The sequence below is a fragment of the Microcaecilia unicolor genome, chromosome 1 (genome assembly GCF_901765095.1).
Source record: "Microcaecilia unicolor chromosome 1, aMicUni1.1, whole genome shotgun sequence".
NCBI classification, from domain to species: Eukaryota; Metazoa; Chordata; class Amphibia; order Gymnophiona; family Siphonopidae; genus Microcaecilia; species Microcaecilia unicolor.
This window is the reverse complement of record NC_044031.1, coordinates 433601596-433614133: the sequence shown is the minus strand read 5'-3', so window position 1 is coordinate 433614133 and position 12538 is coordinate 433601596. Positions and strand designations below refer to the sequence as shown.

The 12538-nt window shown below is 40.0% G+C and overlaps 1 protein-coding gene across 2 annotated transcripts in view; it reads right to left on the bottom strand.

Moving 5' to 3' along the window:
* Positions 1 to 657: 657 nt before the first annotated feature.
* SEH1L (SEH1 like nucleoporin) overlaps positions 658 to 12538 on the bottom strand; it is a 59037-nt gene continuing 47156 nt past the window's right edge. The window contains exon 9 of one of the 2 annotated variants that reach the window (XM_030212448.1): positions 658 to 1415. In XM_030212448.1, the coding sequence (XP_030068308.1) occupies positions 1226 to 1415 (190 nt within the window). In that variant the 3' untranslated portion in view covers positions 658 to 1225. Of the gene's footprint in view, positions 4040 to 12538 lie in introns of both variants that reach the window. The other variant, XM_030212456.1, reaches the window with a different exon arrangement.

The window sequence follows — 12538 nt, the reverse complement described above, 5'->3', positions numbered from 1 at the left end:
AATCTAAGGGCCCTGCTTACTAAGTAGCGTTATAGGTGCGTTAACATTTTTAATGCGCATTAACCATGTACGTGCCTACAATATCCGTATAGGCACTTTATAAGTGTAGGCGTGCTAAAAACACTAACACACCTTAGTAAACAGGGCCCTAAGTGCTTTGAAAATACACCTCCCAGTGTACTGTGATGTGAGACATAAAGGTGTAGACTTATGAGAACAACAATAAGAAAAAAAAATAAGTCAAATCTTATTCTGAAAATTCCACACAATATGATGGGAGACTCTCTCAAATCCTACCTACCCACACTGGAAAGAATGCACATACTGTTTTATTTCAAGAACGAATCTTCTACTACTACTACTACTTGACATTTCTAAAGCGCTACTAGGGTTACGCAGCGCTGTACAATTTAACATAGAAGGACAGTCCCTGTTCAAAGGAGCTTACAATCTAAAGGACAAATGTACAGTCAGTCAAATAGGGGCAGTCTAGATTTCCTGAAAGGTATAAAGGACTAGCTGCCCTTCATTTCCCACTCCTGTATCTTACTTTGACTTCCTCTGGGGACTCTTTTTGTGTGTTCAGTTATCCTCCGGTTCCTTCACTTTACATATACCAACTCAGAGACAATAATCCAGACCAATGAATATCTTTCAGATTTTATTATCAAATTGCAACATTTAAATATTTTAAGTTTATGCAATGAGGTTCCACACAAGTACTCCTATGTAGCTGCAGTATACACAGGAAAGACTCACTCTAGCAACTGGATCAAATGACATCACTTTGAATAAATCAGATTGCTTTCTATAATACAATTGATGACAATTTTTATGACAATACATCTCTGGATTCAACAATGTGATATACAAAAAAAAAATAACTATTATGAGAAAATTAATACAAAGTAAAAAAAAATTCTTTACAGAACAGGCACTTTGAAGTCAGGCAATATGCTAGAGCTTGCAAGTTAATGCTGCTTTTATATGCAACTAGATCTCATCATTAGAGGCTGTATAGTAATGCATCTATTGTTCCTTTGATGCTCAAGCACAAATGCACTCAATTCCATGGCTTGCATTTGGTTTGTACACATGCATGAAAACTATTTTTTTTGTCTATCTTCTGGAAGGAAAGAAATCAAGGAAAATAAAAGCAGTCAGAAATGGAAATATTTACAAGCACTTAAATAAGGCCTCTTAATTTGGGCTGAACTACAGTACTTCAAACCCCTTCATTCTCAGGTAATGGGTTGAGAGGCCGAGAGAGAGATCGTCTGCGAGGGTGAGGATACTGGAAGTTGGCAGTGTCAGCATCGCAAGAGTGCTCTATCAGAGGAGGAGGAGGAAGGAGCTGGGCATAACTGGACCATCTCGATCCAGCGCGTGGGGGATCCAGAGGGGGAAAGAAATACCTGAAACAATGAAGACAGGAACAAAACACCAAAACAAAAAGAGAAAGAAAAACAACAAAATAAAACAGAAGAAAAAGAGAAAAGTAGTAAATACAAGGAGAACCAAAGGGGAGAAAAGACATGCTGGAACAAAAAAGCTTTAGTATATCCATGCCAAAACCAAGAAAACATAACAGCAGAAATTAAGACCCAGCTTTAAGACATGATTGTCACAGCAGTCTGGAAAATCTTCTGTAAAGAAACGAGCATATTTGCGTCCAAGCATATTCGGACTTTAAATGTTCATCAAGAAGACTTTGCTAATAAAAACAGCCCTGTATTTTTTTTTTAACAAAGAGAAGCCTTTTTAATGCATGGAGAATTAAAACAACTCCCAGCAAATTTCATAAAGCTTTCCCTCCAGTAGCTTATATTACCTAATTTGAAAGATGTCCAGTAATGCCTCATTTTTTATGACATCAAACATTCAATATCATGTGAGCAAATACTCTATTTCTATCAATTTCATATGAACCTGAATATTTTAAGTAACAAAAATCATCTTGAAATCTTAGCTTTCATAAAAAATATGCTGGCAATTACTTTGTAGGTACTGTATTTTCAGTAAGAAAATCTTTGTGTGTACTTGATGTTTTTCTGGAAGAGTCATCATGCTCCAATTGCTGGAAATGATAATGTATAATGATCAAATATCAGTTCTCAGATGGAACCTGACTAAGATTCCCACTCAGTGCATTTTTTCTTGAACAATATGAAGCATTTAAGTACCATGGTTTGAAGGTTAGGATACAATATGTAATACCATATTACTTGGGGAAAATAGAATGTGGCAATAAACTTTGCAGATAGTATGAATTATGGTTGTGTATGCCTTCAGATGACAAATTACATTATTCTATTGCTACACCTAAGGAGTGCCACAGAAAATACAAGTACACATAAAGGCTAAGAAGAGAAAACACCTCAGTACCTGTAAAGACATTTCCTTAGAACATGTTTCCCCTTTAACTAGACTACTCTTTTGTCTTGAAATGGAAGAGAAGACCAAGAATAAAGAAATGAGACCTAAATTAAAAATACAAATCAACCATTCTCCCCACCCCATTTCAATTTTTGTATTAAAGTTCCCCACAATTCATGCTTCTGCTGGTATAGTCCCTCTTTATATCTCACTGGTAGCAGCAGTAGCACATAAGAGAAACAGCAGCCAGTAAGGTATGGCAAACTGTAGAAGATTTAAAAGGGGAAATATCAGTGGAGTTTTCCTTCAGCCCTTTTTTGTACCATTTCAATTACTTTTACATCATGTTTCTGTCAAAATAAAGTTCACAAGTTGTTGTCTCATTAAATGAACTTAAATATTTAAGGAAAACTCTCGGCAAGCCCTAGCATTACTTCCCAACCATTTGATGGGCTCAGGTTCCCTTTGCCACTATCCAGCCTCAACGTTTAGATATTTTCATTTCAGCAATACAATAGCTTATGCTCCCAAATATCACAGGAAGAGAGATGGGCTGGGGCTTGGAAAAAACTATTACCTATGAACATGAAAAAATTCTTTAGACAGTATAAGGTATGGGGATTGAGGGAATACACTGGAGATGAGCAAGATGGACAGTACTATAAATTCATTTTCACAAAAATTTAACAACTCCTGCCCCCACCCCTTACAATTTCACTTTCTTTTAAAGGTAAAAATGGGACCTTGGAGTGACACTTTAAAGCAGAGTTCTCCCAAAAGAGAGGGAAAATGTAAAGCATTCAGAAAGGGCGTATTTTATTCCTTATTTTCAAATTGCAATGCCAGTTCCTGGTTTTGTCAGCAGTTTTGTTTACAAACCATCACAATGACAAAAATTGCTGAACTTTCTACCCAGATTTAATCTGGGATTTTCCCAGTAAGGAAAAGCTATCCTACCATGCCACAAAGGGGACTGATCCAGAAATCAAATCCTTTCTAGCACTAGTTACACAAATTGTTAGATAAATCAAGAACCAATGTAAGAATTTGAATTAAAAACTTTATAAATGCCCGAAGTACCTCATCTCTCCACTGTGCTTTTCCCTTTACAGGTAGAAAAGGAGGCCAGAAATGCTTTAATGTACCAGTTACAAAATGGAGCAATACCAAACTAATAACTTGATCTAGCATTACAGTTGGCACCAACAAATTTTAAATATTACATAAATTACAAAAACTGCATGTAAGATTGCTCTATGAAAGCAAAATAAATCTTAATGCCTCTTGCCTTCTGCCCCCGATTTTATCACAATTCTAAGGCATCATGTCATCCAGTAAAGCAGTACTAGTAAAATCAACATTGAGCAATCATTTTTGGTGAAAAATTTGTCTGCCAGCAGGATACTGCTCCAGTTATCAACCTCTTTCAGAAGCTCCCATGGCGTCAGACTGATGGCTAATATAATCACGGTATGTGGCGCAGTTTAAACGTAAAGAGGCCTTTTGAACTGCATTTAGTAGTAAGCAGCTTTCTGGTGTGTCTTGGGAGTGATCGAATGGTGCTGGAGAGGGGAAAAAGGAGTTCTCTTTCCATTCCTGTGTGCATGCAACAAGCAGCAAAACAGCAAAGTTACTCCCGTTAGCTTGGTATCAGCTGTGTTTTCTGTTAAAAAGGACATAATACAAATGGAGAAGGGAGAAAAAAATGTATCACACATCCAAATAGACAGTTTAAATAATCAGTATATTGTGAGCAACCTAAAATGTTTTGCAGTTAACAAAACAAAAATCACTGGCAGGAGGCAACTGGTCCCTGATAAACATTAGCTTTACAAACTGATTTGCATTAAGTCTGGATAAAGCCTTCAAAAATGTTTACAATTTAAATTTAAAAACCACATTATCAGGGATCAGGGGCACGTCTACCACTTCATTATATAAGCAAAAAAACAGACCTGAAATTACAGCATATACTGCACTAGTAGACTGTTTGGTGTGTTTTTTTTCTCAAATGGCGAAATACAAATACAGAAATAGTTTTTAATTTGTTTTAGCAACATATTCTGAAAGTAAAGTATTAGAATAAGTTCCCTTAAGCACAATGGTTAATACTTTCCTTTTCCACCTCAAAGTTTAATTCAGCGAATCCTAAACTTTTATCCAATATGACCCCACTTTAATACTGAAATCCCACCTGACCCCCAAGTGATTAAAACAAAATGCCAGGCCTACCCTTCCCCCTCATTTATTTAGGCATAAAGACTGCAGTCAGCACAGGGTCCTGAGCATCAAGATGCCTTCACAGATACCAGATTCCCATCTAACAAAGTCCACACACAGGAGGAAGGGGGCAGGGTCTGTGAACCTCCATTGATTCAGGCCCCATGCAGACTGCTACCACTAGGTATAAGCCACACTAGAAGCGGGAGCAGCTGTTTCTGTGACTTCCATCCACCGAGGATATCGGTCCAGTAACGATCCCAACCTGTAGTTTAGGAACCAGGGATAGCGCCAACATAGGTTTCCTAGAATGTGAATGATCTCAACTCTTACAGCAAATGGGTCTTTAAGGAGATAGTATGCTTAGAGGCAGCAAGAGATGAGCAGCTTTTAAGCCTATAAGCACTACCCACCCAAACTCGTGGCGAATAATAGGAGGGAGCATCGGAAAGGGGTTGGTGGACATTCTGATTCATGGGAATCGAGAAAACAGATGTTTTTAAAGGAATACAGAGATGAGAGAAGACACCTGGAGAAGGTCAAACCTATTAGTTGTAGGACTGTATGCACCCAACTTGGGGCAAGGGGAATTTTATGAGGTGGTAGCACAGAGCTAGCATAAGTGTGGGCATCTAAATAAACCAGTTACATATGTGAAAGCCCTGTATGACCCTCCCATGTTTACACCCTTCAATCAAATTAATTAGTGTGTATTTGCAAGTTCTACTTTATGCCTACCCAGGTATGTCATTTGTACTATGCAGACACAGTGCTTATCGTAGCTGTGTTATTTGAATGTTGTAATGTGAGCCTATTAAAGGTGTTTCATTTCATTGGAGTGGAGGAGTAGACTAGTGGTTAGTGCAGCAGACTTTGATCCTGGGGAATTGGGTTTGATTCCCACCGCAGCTCCCTGTGACTCTGGGCAAATCACTTAACCCTCCATTGCCACAGGTGCAAATAAGTACCTGTTTATAACATGTAAACCGCTTTGAATGTAGTTGCAAAAACCACAGACAGGCAGTATATCAAGTCCCATTCCCTTTCCCCTTGTATTATGCTAACATCATAAATATATCTATGTTGTATGAATGTGCTTTCCATGCTGCCTCTGCTTTTGGTAATCACAGTTTTATTATATGATTGTTCTACTGTACTAATTGTGTATATTTCTGATACTATATGTTACTCCTATTTCTAGGATTTAATTTGCCATCTCTTGGTTTACTTACCAATTATATTTATACTTGTGTTTACCATTTCATCATTGTTATGCTAAACTTACAACATTGTATATCAAGCCATAAACCACCTTGGGTGAATCTCCTCATAAATGCAGTTAATAAATCCCAATAAAGACATACATAAATTTGAGAGAAGTTTTCCAGCAATTTTTTGGGCCAATTAAAGATTTTTTTCAGCAATAAACTCAATATAAGTACTGTACTCACCTTTCAGTGGCATATCTAGCCTGAACTGGCCCCACTGAATGTTCTGTAGACAGTTCAATCATTTATTTTAAGAACAAAATCAAAGGAAAAGTAATTCAATCACCTTGACCCCTTTAGAAAGGAACACTGAAAATTATGATAGTAGCCAATACTGAACCTCAACTAAATATTAAACACACCTCATCAATACTATTCCCAATCAACAAATATTTATCCAAGAACTACTTTGAAATACAGTACACAGTTTCATCAGCCTCTTAAAATCTGTCTCATCCCACTGTTATCCTCCTTCTACAAGAGCCTACAATTAGCAAACTCAAGAGGCTCACAACCTGCAACTGACAAAGAAAGCAAAGTTTTCTTATGAAGACTTTCTGGTAGTTTCCTACCTGTTATCAAACCCACATATGCTCAGTTCACAATTAGCCAACTTAGAAGAGAGAAAAAAAAAAGAGCAAGCTATGGCTAACTTTAATAGTAACCAATGTAAGGTCATCCACTTTGGCTGCAAAACCCCAAGGAAGCAATACCATATACAGAATAAAGTTGGGGTTTTTTTTCTGTGTATAAAGGAACTGAGACAGGTAAAAAAAAAAAAAAAAATTCCAGAAGGAAGCTTGGGTATGTAGGAAGGTGAATGGCCAGTTGGAAAAAGGAGATGATAGTCTCTGTTTTAGTCTCTGCCGAGACTTCATTTAAAGTGCTCTGTGTCATTCTCGTGACCGCAGCTTCAAAATGGTGCAAACAAAAAAATATATAGTCAGTCCAGTGGGTGGATATTAAAATAGTCAGTGATCTACGTCGAAATATATGGTTCCCAAACCTGGTCCTGGAGGCACCCCAGCCAGTCAGGTTTTCAGGCTACCCACTATGAATAAGATAGATAGATATACAAGATAGATTAGCATGCAGTGGGACTGGCTGGGGTGCCTCCAGGAACAGGTTTGGGAATCACTGACATATGGAGTCAAAGAAAGATCTTAATATATATGCTTTGGGAGAAAGGAAGGGGGCATAGAGATATGATAAAGAATTGGACTCTGGTCTCTAAGATATGCAGGTTATGCCTTCAACTGTTCTGGAGGATGAACAAGATTGTAGGAATGGAAACCTTGAAGAAAATACTGTATCCTCCCATACAGCTGGACCCAAGAGGGCTCCACACTTCAACCTAGGGTCTGCTATATGGACCTCTTTTGTATCAGCAGAAGGTTGCAAAGATCAGCGTTGAGAAACCTCCCTATAAAGCCTGACCCTCTCAATAAGACAGAATATACAATGTTCTTACAAAAATAAGGCTATGACTGAGGGAAAAGTAAAGGAGAGCTCCTGCCTGTCTTCTTCTGTGGCTAAAGAAAATGCTCCTCCTGGTGTTTTATCAGATTAACATGAGATCTACTCAAGAAAGTGACCCATCTGACACCCACTGTCTTGTTTCATAGAGCTTCGCTTTTGGGATCTTGGAGGGGGGTTGTTTTTTGGGGGAAGGCCTTCATTTTAGGAAATAAATGTTTCCTTCGCCACTGGTTACAAGATGCCCCTCCTACATTTTGGACCTGGAGAAGTAGGCTACATGCTTTAATGATTTGGGAAGCATGGACAACTCATCCACATCCTAAAAGGCAGAAATAACTTTCCTTGCCCTCTGGAACTAATATTTAGCTTCCATCTCTACTACAGCTCGTAGCCAAGTGCTTAACAAATTTTACAGAACTTAGACTTCTTCATAGCTGTATGTTGGAGGGGGGGGAGGAGAAGGACTAGTAGAGTGGATCTGAGGCTTTCAAAGCCTTAGATCTTTAAGTTCACACGGCAGGGTCAAAGGGGATTTATAAAATGTTTGGTTGGAGGGACGGGGAGGATATTTCTAACTAAAGGCTTTATCTTGTATTTGGAATTATCATCATCTAATCTTACTGTTTGCCTTGATGGTTTATATTGTTTTGTTCAGCAAAATTTCAATAAACAGAAACTTTAATAATAAAATATATATATTAGGGCATTCCTATATTTCTGTTGCAGAGCACTGGCACTTCCTAAGTGGCTGAAGACACCTGATGCATATTCAATCATGCCTCACTGCTTTTCTGGGCACGCATGCAAGTTATTTTGATCAATAAATGTGCATACAGACTGTAATGCTTTCCGCAAGGCGAGGTGAGCAAGTCCACAGGGTTAGACCAGGCAGCAGAGAACAGAAGATCCAGGGACAGGCAGTGGTCAATACCAGGCAGCAGACAATAGCAGATCCAGGAACAGGCAGAGGTCAGTCCCAGGCAGCAGACAATAGCAGATCCAGGAACAGGCAGAGGTTGGTACCAGGCAGCGGTCAGTAGCAAGTCCAGGGACAGGCAGAGGTCGATACCAGGCAGCGGTCAATAACAGATCCAGGGACAGGCAGAGGTCGATACCAGGTAGCGGTCAATAGCAGATCCAGGGACAGGCAGAGGTCGATACCAGGCAGCGGTCAATAGCAGATCCAGGGACAGGCAGAGGTCGATACCAGGCAGCGGTCAATAACAGATCCAGGGACAGGCAGAGGTCGATACCAGGCAGCGGTCAATAGCAGATCCAGGGACCGGCACAGGTCAATACCAGGCAGCAGTCAGTAGCAGATCCAAAAGCACTACAACTAATCAGTGAACTGAGTAGAAGCCGAAGCACGGAAGGACTGAGGGCAGAGTCTTAAATAGTGTACAAATTAGGCCCAAAACTAGCACAGCTGAAATCAAGATGGCTGCCTCCATCTGTGACACCCTACGCCCAAATATGGGCTTCCTTCCTGAAGCTGCCCTACTCCAAGATGGCTGCCATAACTTAAGCTGCCCCCTACTAAGATGGCCGCCCAAACCTGGAACAAGCCCAAAACCAAGATGGCTGTCCGATCCTCCGGTGCCCATACTCTGCATAGACAGGGAACGTGACACAGACGGTGCTAGCTATGAGAAGGGTAAAAGTATACCTCTAGATTTAAGATATCCCAAATCTCCAGCAGAAAATGTGACATTCCACATAGCTTTCATTCAACTCTCTATGTATATATATAGCAAATATTTAACTTTGTCCTTCTCATGCCCAGCTCATCACTCAGCTTAAAATGGCAGAGAAGTCAGGTGACTGAGGGAAGGGATAGGAATCATGTACCATACAAACTTTGGTGCAAATTGAGTCTAGCCATTTCAAAAATAAAGGCAGTGAAGTCTGAGCAGGGAAGGGAGAACCACATACACTTCTGTTGTACTGAGTACTCTTTAAAAAAAGGCATCCCATGAACAACAGAAATACATAGCAAGGTTGGACACTGGAGACAGCAAGACTTCTGCCGTACGGATAGCTTTAGATCTAATCCTATAAAACGAAGACCGTGAAAACAACGTATAACCACCTAAACTTCCGGAAATTACTAAAAACCAACCTGTTCAAAAAGGCATACCCCACTGACCCAACTTAAATGCTTGAACAACCGCAACACAACTAAACCACATATCGTACTGGACACAAATTAACCCTAATGTGTATGTAACACATGATCTTTATTCTACCACTACATCACTTTGTATTTGTTCATACCAGAACTGGCGAGCACCTTTACGGTACCATGTAAGCCACATTGAGCCTGCAATTAGGTGGGAAAATGTGGGATACAAATGTAACAAATAAATAAAACATTAGGCCAGAATCTGGCCTCCTTCCTTCAAGAAATACCCTGCATCATAAAATTCACAAGAAGCAGGTCAGGGGAGATTAAGAAATAAAATGTTATTATGTAAATAAAGGAATGCCTAGGGTTTTCTTATTTGCGTTTTGTTTTTTTATTTCTAGGAAATGAAGGTCTTCACGTCAGGGGCGTAGCTACGGGTGGGCCTGGGCCCATCCAATCTCGGCTCAGGCCCGCCCACCCAATTTTAAGCGCGGTTGACTTAAAAGTGCACAGAGCAAAGCCAAAGCAGCAGCCTTTCACTAATTTATTTCTACTGTCATCGCACCGCGGCTCACTCAGCTGATCTCCCAGTCCCACCTACCTTTTGGTTAGACTCAGCACGGCTGAGAGTCAACTCTGCACTGAATAAACATGGTCGCAGCTCTCAACTTCGTAGTGACCTGCAGCCTGCGTGACGTCTTCTTCCTTCTCAGCCCCCTGCGTGCTGATGACTCATGTTCCATCCCGTGCTCAGCCTCGTTCTTGCAGCTCATCTTCTCAACAGGCTAAAAAATACCTGCACGCTCAGCTGCAGGCGCCAGGAGTCAGGACCACGCGGCACTGTCTGCTCCTCCTGCTTCCCACCCCCGGGCCCGGACCGCAGTGCCACTGCCAGATGGCAAGGCTGGTGCCGCCTGGGTGCGTAGCAGCAGGCACGGCTTCTTAGCTCTCTTACATTGTGCCTTAGTGCAGTAGCATTCCCCAGCATCCCAGCAGTGCCTCACGGTGGGCCACAACACACTCTGCCTGAGTCAGCTACAGAAGCCAGGGTGTTCTGCACCACGTGGAAGTTGCAACTTTACTGCAAGCAGCTGCCCAGTACTGCAGGTAATAAAATTTGAAATACCTTTTTTTTTTTTTTTTTTTAAATCATCATCATGTAGTTTTTTTTGTACTCAAAATGCTAACTGGTGGTAGTGGAATTCTGGGTGGGGTAAGCACTTCACTGCCTAGGGCAAAAAATGTATATTTAATGATTAAAATATACCTTTTTTTTGCCCTAGGCAGGCAGTGAAAAGCCCACACCCACGTCCACCACCGTGACCGGCCAGCATTTTGATTACTCTTTTAGTCAAAATGATTGCTTGAGTCTGGTCTGGTGGTGGGCTTCTGGGGGTAGGGGTAGACTCTTCACTGCCTAGGGCAAAAAAAAAAAAAAAAAAAAAAAGATGTATTTAGTCATTAAATATATCTCTTTTGCCTTAGGCAATGAGGAGCACATCCCCACCCACAAATTCCCCAACAATAAATTTTAATAGTGCCCAGCTTAATTTTTAATAAGTTGTCTTTCTCAGGGTTTTTGGGTGGGGAAGGTCTCTGCAGTGCCTAGGTTAAAATTAAAAAAAAAAAAAAAGAAATGGAAAGGAAGCCCTGGGAGAGTTAAGAGAACAGATAGAGAGCAGCAGAATCAAAGACTAGGACCAATATGGATAGAAAAACAAAATCACCAGACAACAAAGGTAGAAAAAAATCATTTTATTTTCATTTTAGTGTTTGGAATATGTCCAATTTAAGAATTTACATCTGCTGTCTTATTTTGCACTGGGTATACTGGAGCTGTAACAGCTTACAGATATGATTTATAATGAAAAAAAATCATGTTATTTTTTCTCTCCTATACTAGTATAATATTTTCAATGATGTCTGTTTATATGCACCATGGCTGATGTAAGAGGTGTGGCTATCATAGGGGTGTGGAGTCATATGTGGCGACCCCGCCCATAATGAGTACCAGCACCTGTTATTCAGGTTAAATTGCCCTGTTGGCACTTTGCGATAAATAATTAGATTTTGGGTTGCTGTTTGGGCACTCGGTCTCTGAAAGGTTCGCCATCACTGACCTTAGAGAATGGGCAATAGATAAGCAGAAAGCTTGTGAACAGATGCAGTTTTATGGCAGACTACCTACTGCTGGGTTGTTTAAACAGCTGGCCAATAATTCAGTTACTAGAGAGTGCTATGGAGACTGGAACCAGTTAAAATAATAACTGGCCAATAATTCAGTTACTAGAGAGTGCTATGGTGACTGGAACCAGTTAAAAATAGTAAGTGGTCATCCTACTGGATGCCTAAGAGGAGCAGCTGTTTTAAACAGAAATTTAAAAATTGATCTCAGAAATTCTTGGCTTTAAAAATGAATCCAGTTAAAAGGGAACAAGGTAGACTTTGCTACCTTGGCCAGCTGATCTATATAAAAGGGTGTCAAACTTCAACAAGGAGTGCTATTGAGGAGGCAACATGCCCCATCTTAGTCAGGATCATCACAAGGGAAGCGATCAGAAGGCTTGCAGCGGCATATTTAGGCAATTTCTCCCAATTCGGTAGCCTGGGTTAACTACTGTGGCAATTGACAAGGTAACAGAATTACAAGAATCCAGACTATCATTTATATTAATAAAGGATAGCTTTAATTCTTCTCTGTATAAAACATGGCATAGTAGGCACAAAATTCTATTTAAGTACACAACTAACAGAAAAGGAAAAATATAAGAGTATGAATTGGTCTTATTCACACGTCAACCTACCACACTTCTCTTTGTCTTCAAATCTGTTCACTTAACAGAATGTCAAGACTAGTACCAACTTGGTAAGTTATACCCCCAAATACACTTCTATTTCTAGTACTCTCTCAGATAACAATACACAGACAACACCGTTATTATATGAAGGTCTGTGAAGCCTGGGCCTCTTTTCTACCTTTTTTCTAGGATGTTTGATTAGCATACCTCAAAACAGACCCTATTATATCAGTGCTCAATACTATGAAATACTGCATTAATATTTCAAAAAC